This window comes from Neomonachus schauinslandi, chromosome 13 (assembly GCF_002201575.2).
Source record: "Neomonachus schauinslandi chromosome 13, ASM220157v2, whole genome shotgun sequence".
NCBI classification, from domain to species: Eukaryota; Metazoa; Chordata; class Mammalia; order Carnivora; family Phocidae; genus Neomonachus; species Neomonachus schauinslandi.
This window is the reverse complement of record NC_058415.1, coordinates 74,121,560-74,139,883: the sequence shown is the minus strand read 5'-3', so window position 1 is coordinate 74,139,883 and position 18,324 is coordinate 74,121,560. Positions and strand designations below refer to the sequence as shown.

General features: G+C 52.5%; 1 protein-coding gene across 1 annotated transcript; it reads left to right on the top strand.

The window, feature by feature from the left end:
* The first annotated feature begins 3,972 nt into the window (after positions 1–3,972).
* On the top strand, positions 3,973–17,829 carry LOC110581613 (alpha-1-microglobulin/bikunin precursor). The gene is made up of 10 exons (XM_021691531.1): positions 3,973–4,523; positions 5,704–5,846; positions 7,335–7,411; positions 8,440–8,556; positions 9,029–9,130; positions 9,847–9,893; positions 15,362–15,443; positions 16,445–16,612; positions 16,916–17,089; positions 17,695–17,829. The coding sequence occupies exons 1-10, from the start codon at positions 4,407–4,409 to the stop codon at positions 17,724–17,726; spliced, it is 1,059 nt and encodes a 352-aa protein (XP_021547206.1). The 5' UTR covers positions 3,973–4,406; the 3' UTR covers positions 17,727–17,829.
* Positions 17,830–18,324: the final 495 nt, after the last annotated feature.

The window sequence follows — 18,324 nt, the reverse complement described above, 5'->3', positions numbered from 1 at the left end:
AGCAGTCCCGGGGCAAGGAAGGCCGGGTTCTAGCGCTGGTTCTACCACTTCTATGGGCCTTTGCTCTAGGCCTCTGGCTCCTGGTCTGTGTGGAACCATCAGAGCAAACCTGGGTGGTCTTTCTAGAAGTTCTCTGCTGCCCTCTAGTGGACATGGGGCACTCTCACCTCTCGGCAGTGTAATTCCTGCATTTCTGGGGCCCTTACCTGGTACCCCACGCTGTGCTAAGTGCCCGTGAGGATGCAGGCCCCTCCAGTGTGTACACTTGGGGAGCAGGGAGGACGCTCACAAATGTCCCTCACTGAGTTCTTATATCAGCCACGTCCAGTGAGCTACTTTAGCCTCGTTTGCAGGTCTGGATAAGAAAGGTGGGCTCAGGGAAGGAAAAGCCTGCCCCCCACGGTCACCCAGCAAATCACAAGGGCTGGGACTCAAAGTTGTAGATGGCCTAGCTCTTTGGGATGGGTGGGGAAGAAGTAAAGCATAGAAACAGCTGAGCAGTGGAAGGTCCCCTCTCCTGACGCTATTTATGGAGTCCGGGTGCTGCCCACCTCCAATTTCACCATGAGTGGGCAGGCCACACTCTGAGTCCAGGGGAACTGCACAGAGTCAGGTGTCTGGGGCAAGGCCTGGGACTGGATACCTCCTCGTGGGGAAGGAAGGACCCCGCTATCCCATTCCACCAAGGCCCGAACTCTGACCACGCCCTCTGGTCTGAGTCCTACCCTGTGGCCTTGATGTCCCTGTTGGTGCTTCCTCCTCTCTGGAGAACCTCATAGGGAGTTGCTTTCTGGCCCTCAATTCCACTCCCTCTTCATGGATCTCTCCCGATTACAGATCTGATGGGCCATTCCCTTCTGAAAACCCGCCAGCACTCCCCACCCATTCCAGATTCATGAGCAGACCTTTGGGCTGGCATCGCAGTCCTACGTGCTGGGCCTCAGCCCCCTCCCCAGCCTCGCTCTTGCTACTTGCCTCCCCCCGCCCCCCCCGCCCAAGCTCCAGCTCCGTGGTTTGGATGGTTGGTTGGTTGGCTGGTTGGTTTTTGCTTTCCAGATGCATCATTGTCTCACCATCTGCCTCCTCTTCGCCTCCAATTGTGCTGTCCCTCGGTCTGGAGCACCCTGTCCTCCCTCCACAGGCCCCCTTGCACTTTTGTCTGGCGAACTCCCCAGCAGGTTAGACCCCCCTCCCCTCCCTCTGCTCCCCCATCACTGCAGTGACCATCTGTCTTACGGTCTTCGCCTCCCCACCCTGCCCCCCATGGGGAGTGAGCTCTAGGAGGCCCTTCATGTGCTCCATCGTACCCCCAGCACCAAGCACCCTAGCTCAGCCGTAAGCTGGGTGACCTTGAACAAGTCCTGTTCCCTCCCTGAGCCCCCATGTGTTCATCTGAAAATGACCCTCCATTCCTGCCGTACCTCCTGGATGGGTAGGCCCTCCCCCTCCACTTGGGCTGGTTCTGGAGGTGGCCCTAGAGCCTCCACCCTCCCGCCCTGATGGCCAGAGGGGGAAGAGGGGTCAGCATCCCCAGACCACTAATGACCTTGCATCCTGCGGTCCAGGGTTAATTTTTTAAAAAACAGCTCAAAGTCCAGGTGGGCTTTGGAAGAGTTTGCTCTCTCTGTTTGCTCTGGTTAATCATCTCAGGATAGCAAACATCCCTGGAGACAGGCAAGGAGATCAACATCCAGGCCATGTGGCTGAATGAACAGTTCTGTCCTAAAGAGGCCAGTATTTGTCTTTACCCCTATGTGCCCCAGCCTTCCCGCGGGGCCAGTGGTGTTGACAATCCTAATGCAGACCTGCTGGGAGGAGCAGAGGAGCCGTCGTGGGGCTGTGGGCAAGCTTCAGAGAGGGCTCTATTCCTTCTGATTGATTGTTAGTGTTTTCACTCTCATACCAGCTCAGTTTCCCCCCACACAGAAAGCTGGAGTTCATCACCAGGTAGGACAGTGGACAGTTTACAGAGCACTCTGACCCACTGCCTCACTTGACCTCTTGGCAGACAGAACAAGGACTGTTATCTTCAGTTTATAGATGAGGAAAGTGGGCTTCAGAGAGGGAAAGTCCTCTGCAAAGTTAGTGGAAAAGAAGTCAGGGCTTCTGGCTCCCAGTTCTCTGAATGCCTCTTACAGCAGACTGCCTTCCTCCTACCACCACTAACCAAACCATGAAAGATTGAGGAACCTTGTGAACAAGAGGGAAGGTAATTGTCCCAGAAATCTAAGCTGAGATGGTTGGTGTGATTAAACTTGTAACATGGCTTTGAGCTTCCTGGCAGCCAAAGCAAAAAGGAAATGCCATCTGTAGCCAAGCTGTTGGTGATGGAGCAAAGGAAACACTCACTTAGGAATAGAGACATATTTGTACCTGGTACTGGTGAGAGATGAAGGTATTGGGTGGCTCTTATAGAGGGACATGACACACCATTTACTGGTGCCACTGGGGGGAGGGGTCTCCTGGATTCTCACATGAACATGGCTCTTGCTTTTGAACCCCCTATCTGAAGGGGGCATGCCCAGCCGTAACAGGGGCCTTCTGTGAGCATGGAATGTTCCATGTCAAGAACAGGGAGGAAGTAAGGACAGCGACTCTGACTGCTGGAAAACAGAGCTTCACTGAGAGGGTCCACAGTAGCACTGGCAAGAATTTGAGCTTTGGAGACAAACAGACCTAGGTTTTTAAAAATTCTCTTTGAAATTGTTTAATGAACAGTATACCGTTTCCTAAGGCTGCCGTTAACAAAGTATCACAACCGGGTGGGTTACAACAACAGAAATGTATTCTCTCCCCGTTCTGGAGTCTGAAAGCCCGACACCAGACTGTCAGTGGGCCCACAGTCTTCCTGAAGTTTCTAGAAGAGAATCCTTGCTTGCCTCTTCCTAGCTTCTGGTGAGTCCCAGCAGTCCTTGGCGTTCCCTGGCTTGTATGTAGCTGACTCCCGTCCCTGTCCTGGGCTTCACATGGCCGTCTTCCCTGTTCGTCCCTCGGCGTCCCTCTGCGTCTGAGTCTCCCTCCCCTTTCTCTTATTAAGACACCAGGCGTTAGATGTAGGGCCCACCCTTATCCAGTATCACCTCATCTTAACTAATTGCCTCTGCAGATGAGGTCACATTGAGGTCCCAGGTGCACACGAATTTTGCGGGGGACACTGTGTTCAATGTGCTACAAACACATTCACCATTTACCACGTGCCAGACGCTGCCCTAGGGCTTTTGCAAAGCTTCGTGCCCCTGACCTCACAACAGTGCTGTGAACCAGCAGCTGGCGTCCCCATTCACTGATGAGGAAGCCCAGGCACTGGGAGGACATGTCACTTGCCCAAGGCCAGCACGGGATGCAGGCTGGCTCCTGAGTTCGTGCTCTCAGCTGCCACCTGCTGCTGCCTGTCCCAGCAGCTCTGCTTCCCAGCAGGGAGCCCCGGGGCAAGGCACCCTACCTCTCAGAGCCTCAAGTCCTCTGTCTTTATTCTCTGTTTTTCTTAACGATTTTACTTATTTGAGAGAGAGAGAAAGAGAGCGCGTACTGATCACGCATGCCTGAGTTGGGGGAGGGACAGAGGCAGAGGGAGAAGCAAACTCCCTGCTGAGCAAGGAGCTGGACACTGGACTCGACCCCAGGACCCTGGGATCATGACCTGAGCCGAAGGCAGCCACTTCACCGACTGAGGCACCCCTCAAGTCCCTTGTCTCTAAAGGGGGCAAAACAGCACCTACTTTCTAGGGTTGTTGTAGGGATTGAATTCCATTCTGTGGCACATGTAAAGTGTTGCTACAAAGCTGGTTTGGAGCAGGTGCTCAGGGAACGGAAGCTGCTGTGGAAATCATCATTATTATTCCTACTATTATTTGCTAGGACTCCAGGAAGCCAGGGGTCAGAGAGGGAACTCTGGGGACAGGATGCCTGAGTTCTCATCAGGGCTGTGCCTTTAGACCCCCCCACCCCCGCCCCCCGCCGTGGTCTCTGCTACGTCCTTTCTTCTCCCTGGGCCTCCTGTTTTCTCGTGTGAGGAAGGGGCCTGATGAGCTCACTCTGCTGGCTCCCGCTGGAGTGGGAGGTCCAGGCGGATGACCCAGCGGGAAAGGCAACAGGCTGCTCATCTCCTCTCTGCGGGGAGCCTGGGCTGCACCCGGGCCAGGTTATGTTTGGCCAGTGCCTCCCCTGAAACAGCCGCCCTGGCCCCTTGGGACCACTGACCCCAGGCAGGACACTGCAAGGGATCGATCAGACCTGGCCTTGGGGCCCTGATTGGTTCAGGCTGAGCAGGGCAAATACCAAGGTCACCTACAAGCTGCTGGCCCCCTCCCCAGCCTCAGTCCAAAGCTGCCGTGGGCAGAGAGGCAGTGGCTCTTGTCCCCAGACTGAGCCTGTGAGCGACACCCGAGGCAGAAGAGCCCAGAACCATGTGGAGTCTCAGGGCTGTGTTTCTGTTGCTGACTGCCTGCCTGGCCATGAGTGCCAATCCCGTGCTGACGCCGCCCGATGCCATCCAAGTGCAAGAGAACTTCGACATCTCTCGGGTAAGGCTGGCCTCTCTGGCAGCGACGGAGGGCTGGCTGAGCAGCCGGGCCTTGCGGGGGAGGGGGGTTGCAAATCTCCCAATCTGGAACTCAGGGCTGGGTTCCTCAGGGCCCTTCCTGCTCAGACCGTCTGGGGTTCACTACGACGCTAAGCACCTGCCATTCTGCAGGCCTGTTGTCTGACGATCTCACGATCTCACATGTGAACCTGCCCTCCTGGGCCGCAGGGGGCTCTGGGCCTTCCGTTACACATTACAGCCCCACCCTGGGGAAGGCTCCTGCAGCCCCCTCACAGTGCTTAGCTTCTTGTGACTTCCTGCCCCCCTCCCCAGCCCTTCAGCTTTCGGCCACTCCCCTCTCCCCACAACCTGTTACCATCCCGGGTGCGCTGCCCTCGCAGGCCTGGCTGTGGACGGAGATCCCGGGTGACACAGGGCAGACGTGGGATAATGGGGAGAAGAGAAGCAGGACAGAGATCGAGCTGGTGGGGTTCAGAGGGCTGGGCAGGTGCTGTGTGCGGGAGCCCCAGGACCACCTTCCAGCTCCCGCTGTGGGCCCAGTCACTGGGTGACCTTGAGGGGCTCTCAGCCCCTTCTAGCTGTGGATTTTGTTTATGCTCAGAGACAAGCAGGGGTTGTGGGTGGAGGGGCACTCGGTGGGGCGGTAGGGGGCTGCTGAGGTGGTCTGGCTCATTCCTCAGGATGTGAGGGCTTTTTCAACTCTATGCTTTGTGGCCAGGAGAAGGAGGTAGCAGGCTTGTCCTGAGTTAGTTCAAGGAGGGGAGATCCTTTCTAGCCCGGAGCTATGGGCTGCCTCCCAGGTACTGAGCTCCCTGTCCTTGGAGGAGCGAAAGACAGCTGGGGGAGCAGTGGTTGAAGAGGACCTTCAACCTTGGGGCTCTGGGCCTCATCCAAGTGAGCAGCACAGATCCTATACCTAAGCAGAGTAAGGCCTTCCACTGAGTGGGGTGGGACCCCATCTGCACCCCCCTTCCTAGGCTTGCCATGAGGACGGAAGTTCCACCATTAGGCTCCGTCCTTCCTTGAAGCTGCGTGGTCTCCGATTAGCTGTCGGACATTACAGCTTCTCATTGACAGGAGGGAGGGGAGCAGGTGTCTGACAAGTCGTCTTTGCGGTCTGAGGCAAACCCAGATCCTCAGCACTTGTGGCTGCCTCCTAGATCTACGGGAAGTGGTTTCACGTGGCCATGGGCTCCACCTGCCCATGGCTGAAGAAGTTCATGGACAGGATGTCCATGAGCACGCTGGTGCTGGGCGAGGGGGCGACGGATGGGGAGATCAGCATGACCAGCACACGTTGGCGGTGAGTGAGGGGATGGGGTGGGAGGGGCGAGAGAGGCCAGGGCCCACCTGCCACCCCCGCCCAGCTTCAGTCACCACCCTGTCCTGGAGAGTTGAGCTCTCTTCTCCCAGCCGGAACCTTGCCTCTGAGCTCCAGGTCCCTCTGCCGCCCTCCCCCAGGGCACACCTTCTGAACTGTCCCATCAGCACCTGGGGGCCAGCGCCCCAACACATGCCTATTTCAAAACCTGCTCTTGATCCTTGGGAGTCCCTTAGCTCAGTCAGGGCCCTTCCGACCCCCAGGACTCAACCTGGAAACCTGGGTGGGAGGCAGGTGCTGAGACCCCTCTCTCTGCTGCCACAGGCCGCACAGTCTACCATCAGGCCCTGTCCTTTCTCTTCCTAAATCCCTCCACACTGTCCGCTTCTCCCTTCTGTACCGTCCCCGCCCTGGCCCAGGCCACCTGCCTCTCTTTCCTGGCTGTCTACACTTCTCCCCATCTCTAATCTCAAACCTTTTACCCAGCAAACAAAAGGCCTCTTGAAAACTCAAGTCTGCTTAAACCTTTCCATGATCCCTATGGCCCTTGGGAATAAAATTCAGCTCCTTTGATGTGGCCTGGGCCTCTCCCAGCACTCACCAGGTACTCTGTGACCAGCCCAAGTAGACCTTCTTTCAGTTCTTGGAATCTTCCACCATTTCGCATCTGATGTTCCTTCTGCTGGGAAAACCTCTCCCCATCTCCCTGGGCTAATTCCTGTGGACCCTTTAGGACTCAGGTTCTGTGTCATATCCTTTAGGAAGCCCTCCCTGACCTCCCCCAAGGTTCAGGTTACATGCCTGCCTTTGTGCTCTTGGAGCACCTCAAGCTTCTCTCCGCATGGCACCGCACTGACTGCGTCAGTCTCTGGCCTGCCCCTGGACCCCACTCAGTTCTAGGGTCCGTGAGCAGACAGAGTCCATCTTGCCCTCCTCCGTATCCTCCGCATGTAGCACAGTGCCCAGCACACAGATGTTGCTTGATAAATAAGATAATGAGCAGTCATTGTAACAACAGCTGGTGTGTTCATAGTGCTTACTGTAAGCTGTTTAATAGTATCTCATTGGACCCTCATGACCGCCATGTAAGGCTTCATGATCCCCATTTCACAGATGAGGGAACTGGGGCCAGAGAGACGCAGGGTAATAAACACATCAAAGCATTCACTCATCACCCTCCCCACCCCATGCGTCAGTCTGATGTGCACCTTTGGGGAAGGAAGCTGATGTTTAGTGCTGGCTTGGCCAAGAGGATGGCATGGACTAGTCCCTTTTGTCTCTGTCCCTCTGTTCCTTCATATGTGAACGGGTCCCCTAGGACTGGTGTGAGGCTTAAACAAGACATTTGGGAGTGTTACCTTCCAAATTACAAAAAGAAAAAAAAAAGTGGAAAGGACCCTGTGGGAGAGTGGGTGTCGGGACCTCGGTCTCTACCAGCGGTTACCTTTCTTCTGGTTTGTACATCTCCAGGAGAGGCACCTGTGAGGAGATCTCCGGGGCTTATGAGAAAACCAGCACCAATGGAAAGTTCCTCTATCATAAACCCAGTAAGTTGAGTTGGAGGTGTCTTCCGCAGTTCTGCCCTTTGCTGAAAAAATCTTGATGTGTCTGAAGCTCTCTTTCTGTCTCGGCACTTTCTGCCCCCAAAGTCATTTTTCTGAGATGCTTCCTGTATACTCCTCCTCATCCTTTGCCTTGTCGTCCTACTTCCCCCTCTCTCTCCTTCTCTCTCGTGCACTTATGGGCATCCAGAATGAAAGGGATGTTGCTGAATTCTGAGGATAACATCAGGATTTCATCAGCCCTCCTGGTAGGCATCCGCAATCAGCTGATAAGAATTTGCTAAGCATCGGGCGCCTGGGTGGCTCAGTTGGTTGGGCGACTGCCTTCGGCTCAGGTGATGATCCTGGAGTCCCGGGATCGAGTCCCACATCGGGCTTCCTGCTCGACAGGGAGTCTGCTTCTCCCTCTGACCCTCCCCCCTCTCATGAGCTCTCTCTCTCTCAAATAAATAAATAAAATCTTTAAAAAAAAAAAGAATTTGCTAAGCATCTACCATGCACAGTGTGCATGGTACTAAGTGACAGAGGGACTTGGACATGAATTTATCCACTCATCCAGTAGATGTTTATCAAATATGCTCTATGTGTCGAATAATTGTATTAGTGGTTGAATATATGAATGTTTGGGTAGATGGATGGTTGGAAAGAAAAGATGAGTGAGAGAAGAAGCAAATGATTGGTAAACGAATGTAGATATGGATGGCAGGTGAGTGAGTTAATCGGTCATCTGATAGATCAATTGATAGATTAATGGATGGAGGGAGGAAGGAAGGAGGGAGAGAAGGTAAGGGAGGAGGAAAGGAAGGAAGTGGATGGATTTATGGTTTGATGTATGGAGAGGATGGATGGATGGAATGATGGTGGATGAATTAATGATAAATATATGGAGGAGATGGATGGATAGACAGAAGGATGGATGAATAGATGATGTGTGGGGGGAATAGGTGAAGGACCTCAGGCTAGAAGAGCCTTCTGACCACTGATCCCTTTGGCTTCCTGCATCTCCTGTACAGAATGGAACATCACCATGGAGTCCTATGTGGTCCACACCAACTATGATGAGTACGCCATCTTTCTGACCAAGAAATTCAGCCGCCACCATGGGCCCACCATTACTGCCAAGCTCTATGGTAAAGGCCTGGAGCTAGATAAGCCCACAGGAGTTGGGGGGGGGGAGGTCCGTGATTTAGGGACAGTGGAATGGGGAGGAGTCAGGAGTTTTGCTTTATCCTTCTGAGAAAACTCCAGTTATGGGAAAGGTGGAAACATTTACTCTCCCTGGAGGAGGTAGAGCTCAGTCTTCCATCTGAGGTAGAATCCTCTTTTTTTGGTCTTTAAAATTCTAGGCCCAGAGAATTCCAGAGCTTCCAGGCCCTTAACCAGTGGAAAGAGCCATGTGTGGGGATTTGGGAGACCTGGGTGGGAGCCTGGGAGGGACATCTCTTTCTCTATGTGAGCCAATCTTTCCATAAGTGTTTTGAAGAGATCACATTGGGCTGATAGTTCTCAACTTCTAAATGAAAATCCCTGGGCAGAATAATCCCAGGCCTTGCCAGCCCAGGCACCCGTGGTTCTAGGCATCTTCTCTGCTTCCCATTGCAGGGCGACAGCCGCAGCTTCGAGAAAGCCTGCTGGAGGAGTTCAGGGAGGTTGCCTTGGGTGTGGGCATCCCTGAGGACTCCATCTTCACTATGGCCGACAAAGGTGAATGCAGCCCCACCCCACCTCACCTTGCTGTGCCCTCCTCATTCTTCACAGCCCTCAGAGAACATCTGCCCAGCCCCTGGATATTTCCAGCAACCGTCTGAGCTAAGTAGGGTTATAGTCCCCCCCACCCCTCTTTATAGAGAAGGCAGCTGGGGCCCCTGTATTTGCTCCAGGTCACACAGCATACACCTGGCACCAATTCAGCGCTCACCCTAGCGCCACCTGTTTAAGTGAGGCTATATCCAGAATCCGTAGGTACCTCTTAGGAGGCCATTCAGTGTTGGTGTTGAGAGGATGGGCTCCAGAGTTAGAGGACGGAAGTTCAAGTGGAGCTGTGTGACTTCTGGCTAGTGCACCTTCCAGAGCCTTACTTTCCTCATCTGTAAAATGGGGGATAATAATGCCTCCCTTGTAAGTTGTGTGAGGGGTCAGTGAAGTAAAGCCTTTAAATAGCGCTGTGCCTGGTGTCAGTAAGTGCTCGGCAGATGTTAGCCGCTGCTGTTCTTGTGACGGAGCCGAGGGCAGGGACGCTGCGGCCACCAGCCTGTCGCTTTTCCAGTGAATGACCTTCAGCGAGCCACGTGAGCGGAGCCGTCCCTGAAGGGGGCTGGGGCCCAGGACCGTTCCCGGCGCAGTGCCCCCTGGCACGCATAACTAGCATTGTGAAAGAAACTAAGCGCTTGTACTCACCTCTCTCTCCTGTCCTGACCTAGGTGAGTGTGTCCCTGGGGAGCAGGAACCAGAGCCCTCTCCACACATGGTAAGCACCTCTTCTTCCCACTTTATCCCCACCCGCCTGCTTGATTTTTGCTGCCCTTGCTTAGGTCCTGCTGTGGTGGGTGGGTGGGGTCACTGAGAGAGGTTGAGAGAAGGCAGTGACGGGCATGGGGCCTTGAAGTCAGACCCCCAGGGTTCAATCCCAGATCTACCATCTGGGCCACTTGCTGTCCCATCCAGACTTTACTTTCCTCCTCTCTGAAATGGGGTAGTTACCCTTACCTTCCATGTGCTAGAATTCAGTGACATGTTGGAAAAGTTCTTAGCACTGTACCGTCTACAACCAGTAGAACACTCAACGATGAAATGACGACAGTACTCAATAAATAACAGATGAAGTCAGTTGATCTCTAAAAAAGCAGTAAACCTGAGAGCAAGCTGCTTCTCAACCAACTCGCCTCTCCCTGTCCTGCCGTTTGATTTTTTTAGGCTTCCTGATTCTTCTGGTTTATTTTCCTGCCTTTACCATATTGATTAAGCCGTCTTCATTTTTTTCTGTGATTATTTGGAAATTATATATCCCAATTTATCCTACTGTTGTGTGTATATATATGTATGTATGTAGATGTGTATATTTGTATGTGTATTATATATATATATATATACACACACATTTTCAAGGCTATGTTTCTAAGCAAATACATATTCTAAATATATTAGAAACATAGGTTTGAAAATTTAAAAAAAAAATACCAAAGTAAAAAAAAGAGAACACTGTCTTTATTCCTACATAGAATCAATACTGTTAACATATTATTTGTCTGGGCCTGTATTTTTAAAGAAAAATTACCATTGATTTTATAAAACTAACATGTGCTCATTATAAAGAACTAAAATTTAAAAATAAAAATAAAAAATATTTAAAAATAACAAAGAAAAGTATATAAAATAAGAGTTTTAAAAAATGCCACCACCCAAAAGCTACCAGCATTCGCATTATCCCAGGGATGGTGACACGCCCACATGTGGAGAGGGAACGTTAGATGGAGAGTTGTCCAGATTGGGGCATAGTGTTATGAAATGGTATTGTATCAGAGATGCTATTTCCAGGTCTTAGAAGCATTAAGTGTAGGGCGCCTGGGTGGCTCAGTTGGTTAAGCCACTGCCTTCGGCTCAGGTCATGATCCTGGAGTCCTAGGATCGAGTCCCGCATCGGGCTCCCTGCCCGGCAGGGAGTCTGCTTCTCCCTCTGACCCTCCCCCCTCTCATGTGCTCTCTCTCTCTCATTCTCTCTCTCTCAAATAAATAAATAAAATCTTAAAAAAAAAAAAAAGCATTAAGTGTAGTTTCATTTGAATAAAAAAAAAAAATGAGTGGGCTTCTGGAAGTTCAAATAAGCATCTGCTGCCATGTCCCAGTCATGGAGTTAGAGTTCTGTAGTTTAATGGATTCCACACTCACTCCTAGTGAATGTAAGCACACAGCTTCTCCATTCCCGACTCACTGATTTCTCTTGTGGCATTTCTTCACCAAGTGGTGTTTTCAGGGAGGGTTCTGTGTGTTTTAATTCCTGAATTCTTCCCTGTTGGAGAAAGCCTGACCCTTTCCTTCACGCTTGAATGGCACTTTGCTTGGGCGTCAGATTCTTGGGTCATGTTGCCTTTCCCTCAGAACGTTGTCTGCACTCCTCTGTTGTTCTTAAGCACTAATTATGGCTCTGGGAAAGCCCGAGGCCAGTCTGGTATTTTTCTCCCTGTAAGCAATTTGTGTCTTGTGCCCAGATGCCTGGACAAACTATCCTTGAAGGTGTGTACATCTTTTTGTTTTCTTTCTTTTTTTAAGTAGGCTCTAAGCCCAACATGGGGCTTGAACTCACGACCCTGAGATCAAGAGTAGCGTGCTCTGCCGACTGAGCCAGCCAGGTGCTCTGCACTCAGCATCCTAACTAGGCTATGTCTTGGTGTTGAGAATTCTATATCAAAGTTTTCTGGGATACAGTGTGCTCTTCCCATCCATAGATTACCTTCTTTCTGTTTCAGGGGACTCTCTTGCACTATGTGGAATTCATCTTCTGTTCCCTTTTTGGGTTTTGCTACCTCAGGAACACTTGCTCTCTCATCCTGGAGCATCTTTGTCTTCCTCACGTACTAGGCGTTCTCACATTGCTTTCGCCTGTATTCACTGGGATTGTCACTTATCTTTCTTGTAGGACTGTCATTCCATTTAGCAGCATCTATTCTGTTCCTTGCTATTTCTGATTTACTAGCTCTGAATGTATGTTGTCTTGGTTCTCAATTTGTTTATCTAGGCCTGAGTTCTCTCTTTTCATCTTATTCTGTTGTTTACCATTTTGTCTTTGAGTCTTGTTTTAATAAATACCTGCTTTTGTTAAGTAATTCTATACCTTGAGGCCCCTGAGGAATTTCCTTCTGCTTGTTGAGTTGTATTTTCTCCTAAGTTGATGTCATAGGTGGGGTTTCCTAGATCCACATCTGTGGAAGGGAAGGGGTAGAGGGAGGATTGAGCAGAAGAAGCAGAGCTTCACAATGCCCCAGCCAACCCTGTGGGCACTCTAGAACTGGGAGGGCCTTTGGAGTTGTCCCGTGAGGGCGCTGAGGAGTTGGGGCCTTAACACCCTTATGTTGATCAGTCTGGAGAGGAAGCATGACCTCGAGTGAGAAGGGTCCCGTTCGCTGAGGCAGTCTCCAACAGGGGCTGATGGCTCAGGCTCGGAATGTAAGTCCATTCCTGAGGGGACATCTAGGCAGTTCATGACAGGGGCCACCACAGTCAGGCTCAGTCTCTGGTTCAGGCTATTTACTCGAGTACTTCATTTCAGACATGGGTCTGGATAGTCCCTGTACCATTTCTTTTTCTCTTGCTCCTGCTTAGTGAGTTTTAGCCCGTCTGTTCTGATATGGTGGTGGTGGTGGTGGTGTGTGTGTGTGGCGGGGGGGGGGGGGGTTCATTTACTCCTTGACCCTTTCCCTGCTAAAATTGAGCCAAGTGCCCTCCTACCCAAATGTAGTCTAAGGTCTGGGTATTTTGTGTTCCATCTACTTTTCTAAAGTCCAAGGAAAGGGTGGGAAGGGGCAGGGGTGGAAGAGCTTTCCTCAGGTGCGCCATCTTGGTTGGAATACGCTTGCTTGCTTTCTCTTTTGAAGAACTTCTAAATGTCCTATGTGGGGTTCATTCCACCTGGTTGGGGCAGTGATGTCCATCTGTCAACACCCCTGGTGCATTAGACCATGTAGCCCCAGAACCTTCACCTAAAAAGATCTAGTCTGTTTTCCTCTTCCAGAAGTCATCTTCACTACTCCTCTGTCGGAAGAGGAAAAAAAGAGGGTCCCTTAATTTCCTTCTCTCAGGATTTGGGAGTCTAAGGGACAATTATCAGAAATTTGATGACTTGGGAGTTAGAGGGCAGAGTTAGGAGCTGACCATCCTGTTCAGCTCCAAAATACCTGATTTCTTTCCTTCATCAACAGTTTTACTTTTTGCTTTAAACTATGCCCCTTGCCATGACTGAGTGATGCTAATGAACATTTGGAGATTGGTATTCTGAATTCATTTTTCCCTGTTAGGTATTGGAGAAGGCAATTTGAAATGAAATTTCAATCTGACATCTTAATCCAGATCCCGAAGGATCTGTATTTCTTTATCAGGATCAAGAATGAAACCATAACTAGTGACTCCCCTTGCAAAAAAGAGAAATGGAGCACACTTCCATTTCTTCCCTTCAGACCTCCCACATCTCTGCCTTTGCGGGTGTAATCTGAGATCGACGTTTGTATTTTCCACCTTTTGTTTTGAGAATGACTTTTAACACTTACAGTAAGTTGTACGAGCGTTGTAACAACTCCCTATTTGATTGGCTGCATAGTTTTTGTCATCTTTTCTTTGCTATCACATCACCCATTTTCTTGCACTTAGATTCCCGTCTCAATCAGTGGGAATATATATATTTTTAAGATTTTAAGTAATCTCTACACCCCACGAGGGGCTGAGACTCACAACCCCAAGATCAAGAGTTGCATGTTCTACCAACTGAGCCCCCAGCCAGGTGCCCTGGAATATTTCTAAAAGTAGTTTTCTTCTGGATAAACACATGGGTGGGTAACTACTGGATCCTCACGTGTGTGAAAATGCCTGTGTTTTTGTATCACATGGTCAACAGCTTGGATGAGTATAGAATCCCAGGGTTACCACCTTTCCCCTCTTGTAACCCTCAGATGCTACTCTGCAGCCTGTCATTTAATGCTGCTATTTACTCCAAGGGCCGCTGGGCTCTGTATCCTGGTCTCTAGGGAATGTCTCGGTGGGGCTCTTCACTAATTTTGCCTCATTCCTTTTGATCCCTCTTTATAATTGGACAATTCAAGTCTTCAATGCAGAAAAGCTGTCTTCTGTTATTTCTATATCGATCACCTCTCCTTCTAGAATTCCTACTATGTGAATTTATTTCTTATAGTCACTAACCTACAGTTTATTATCGCTACTGTGTGGTTAAATTCAACAAAATCCTTTCCACGCCCAGTAACTCTTCTTTCATTCTGTTCATTTCCGTAAGTGTCGGCCCCTGTGATATCGATGCGGTGTCATCTTGAATTTCACTGATGGTTTTTCTCCTGGTTCTTACTGTCATCCTGTGTGTAGTGGAGATATTTCTCTGGCGGAACCGGACTCTTCTGAGCAGCTGCATTATTTAAATTGTTCCATGATTTTTCTCTTTTCCTTTGCCCTCACCAAGGCAGGCCTGTGTGCAGCCAGCTTGACAGTGGGAGTCCCCGATCGTAGCTTTTACTTGCACCTTAAAAGGAGAAGGGCAACGTCGAAGGTTCCTACAGATGTACTTTTTCAGATTCCGGGTCTCTCCCCCGGGCAGGAAGGCTGCCTGTTGGCCGGCGGTCTCCCTGCTCATCCCGCCTCGCGTGGCCCCGGGAGCCTGCAGTCAGTGGGCTGTATGCCCCTAGAGACTTCTGCCAGCTTTGGCGTCCTGCCCTGCTCTTCAGCCCCGACCGCCACAGCCAGAAGTGTCAGGGGCAGTCTTGAGGCCCCTTCTCCATCCTCTCTGGGTGGCTTTTCCTTTTTGCAAGCAGCTCACGATGATGGTCTGGTCAGCCCTTCCTGCACATCAGTCACACCCGTACCTCGCCCCGTAGAAAGGCCTTCCAAGTTTCCAGCACGGCCGTACTGCCGTTCTCTGGTTGCCAATTCAGGTAGACTTTCCATATTTTTATCGCTACGGACATTTCAACTATTTTTGGACACAGGGGTATTGTTATACTTCACGGTTCTGAGTTTCCTTTCAGCCTAGAAACCTCTCCCATGATGCCCGTTCTGGGATTCAGGTTGATGCTTTGGGGCAAACAGTCCATTAACCAGGGTAGTTCCTGTGCGTCTGTCTGCACCCGGATTCCTCAAGCAAATGGTTTGTTTATATGCTCCGGGGGTACAGGTGAGCAGTGGTGGCGAGGTCCCCACAACAGCTTCTCTTTCTGTCCCCCGCAGAGGGCCCGGCGGGCCGTGCTGGCACGGGAGGAGGAAGGATCAGGGACTGGGCAACCAGTAACTCATTTCAACAAGAAGGAAGGTAACGGCCACTCACCTTTCTACCCTCTTCTAGCATACTCCAGAGAGGAAGGTTTCTGCCCTCCCCACCACAAAGTCTCTTTCTTATTTGTCTGCTAGGCAAGGACTGGGAACTAGAAAAGACAAATCAGGGCCTCTGTGTGGTGCTGGAGGTTGTCAGGGTGGCCCCTGGGCTCAGGAACCCATCGCTCCAGGAGAAGCGAGTTCTGGCCCTATCTGTACCACTGTGTGGCCTCCCAGCCTTGGTTTCTCCCTCTCTGTAGTGGGGACAACTGCCTGCTGCGCTCACCGTCAGGGCTTTTGTGGGAGCAGGCTGGAGGACATGAGGATGCTCTGTGTAGTTGACAGTGTTCACGACTGACTGGCTCCCTAGCTTGCTCAGCAAACACTGAGCCTGCTCCACCCTGTGGAGGGTGCTGGGGTCACGGAGACAAACCCCTTCGTTTTGGAGCTTGTGGTCTAGTAGGGGAGACAGGGAAGAAACTGATGGACCCAAAAGGGGGGGTTAGCTGCAGGGCTGGGGGAGCTCAGGATGGAGGGGGAAGGGGATCAAGGAGTTCTTCTAGATGAAGGGGAGTCATGCTTTGTCCAGGTGTCCGAGTAGGGCTCTCTGGAGGACGGCATTTCAGGGGCAGGAACGGGGAGCAAAGGCACGGGAGTAGGGCTTCGGTGACGCGGTCAGGCTGGCCGGCACGCGTGCGGGGGATGGCATCGTCGGCTGCTGTTACCAGCGCCTCTGGACGCACTAGACCAGCAAGGGGTGCGTCTGTGGGTTGCTGGGGTACAGAGCGGAACAGGCACTGATTGATTTTGGAGTCCAGCAGAGAGATCATGGTTTTGGCTCTCTGGGCTGTGTGATCCCCGGGCAAGTCACGTTACCTCATCTAAGAAATGAGGTGACCATCGTTGCTCGTAGCGCGGAGGGGAAAACTAAACGAGATGGCGCACGGTAGGCATCCAGCCTGCCGACAGGAGGCTCTGCCCCCTCCCCGCCCCCCCCAGATTCCTGCCAGCTGGGCCACGCAGAAGGCCCTTGCCTGGGGATGGTCACGAGGTTTTTCTACAACGGCTCCTCCATGGCCTGCGAGACCTTCCGGTATGGCGGCTGCCTGGGCAACGGGAACAACTTCGCCTCGGAGAAGGAGTGTCTGCAGACCTGCCGGACCGTGGGTGAGGGCAGGCCCCTCGCCTCTGTGCACGCTGCACCCCTGCTGGGGGGACAGGGAGCTGAGGGAGGACGTGCCAGGGGCGGAATTCCAGGGCAGGTTTCCTGAAGTCACAGGAACTGCACACTTGCGACGAGGGTGACCCAGGCCAGTGGTTGGTCTCCATGGGCCCCAGGTCCCCAGCGCCGGAGGAGCTAGGTGTTCTAGACGAGCAGGGTGCCCTGGTTCGGGCCCTTTGCTGGGTGTCTCGAGGGTCATCCCAGGTGTAAGGGCCACTCATGTTCCGCACCTGCCCCCTACCCTGCAGCGGCCTGCAGTCTCTCCATCGTCCCCGGCCCCTGCCGAGGCAACCACAAGCTCTGGGCATTTGACGCTGCCCAGGGGAAGTGTGTCCCCTTCGTCTACGGGGGCTGCCAAGGCAATGGCAACAAGTTCTACTCGGAGAAGGAGTGCAAGGAGTACTGTGGGGTCCCTGGCAACGGTAGGTGGCCCCGTGGGGTGCCCTGGGATCCGGGCGGGAGAGTCCCGGGAGGAGGTGGGGGTCTGGAGAGGGCAGTTCTAGACCCTACCGGGTGACCAGCCCACCCACTCTCCGGGCCTGTTGCCCATCTGTAAAATGGGGCTAAACTCCGGACCTTGCCCCAGCCGGGATGCTGTCGCATGGGGGCTGGCCCCGTTGGGCGAGTGCCAGCTTGAGCCTCAGTTTTTACTTTTGTAAAATGGGACAGAGTACCCACTGGGCACACTTCCCGGCGCCCCGCGCGCTTCGGGCCCAGCTGACGGCGGCAGCCGTGACTAACGCTGAGGGTGAGGCAGTGAGGCTAACAGTAAGGACATTCCAGGGACCAGCGGCCATCTGATCCCTGGGCCTGATCTCCCCCCTCTGGGAAAAGGGCACTTGGGAGTCAATCAGAAGAGGCTAAAACCCAGATCGTTCTGTGGAATGTGTCTTGGAGATACCAAGCCATTCCGCAAGCGCAGGGCCCAAGTCAGCCCAAGCTGCCGTCCCTCGTTCACAAGGCACCCCCATCCCCGGGCCCCTGGGCGTGCCCCACACCTACTCCCTGAGCGTCTGTGTGTCCGCAGGGGACGAGGAGCTGCTGCACGTACTCAGCTGACGGGGCCACAGGCCAGAAGACCACAGGTGGCAGGGAGGCTGCGGGCCGTTGCCTGTCCCGGGGGGCCAGGTTCAAAATAAACACCCGTTGTAGACTCCTGAAATTCCATGTCGTGACTGGTCATTGTCATACGTGTAATGAGGTAGTGGGGGGGTGGGGGAGACAAAGCTGGGGATGGGGGGGTAGTAACCCCAGCTCCCCCCAGAAATGAAAAATGTGCTGAAAATGTTAATAGAACGGTCCTCGGTACCTGAAATTGGCTATGCAAATTATGAGACATAAATCACAGTTCTATTTACTCCACAATAGTACAAAATGGGACTGTCTTATTAAAGCCAGAAAACGTGAAAAACCTCTGGGTACTTTTCTCTGGGAGAGGTTTGACCCGGGTCATCAGCTACCCAGGGTAGGAAGAGAGGACTGTGCCCTCGTGTGCCCAGGCCCCGGGCCGGTCAGGGCCAGTGACCCACAGTGCCTGAAGCAATTCACGTCCTTTGCCGCACCGATGCCCACTCCAGCATTTTACTGTGGTCACAGCCATGTCCCAGCACCAGCTGCCAGGGGATGCAAAGCCTCAGGGTGTTTTCCTATGAGGCCC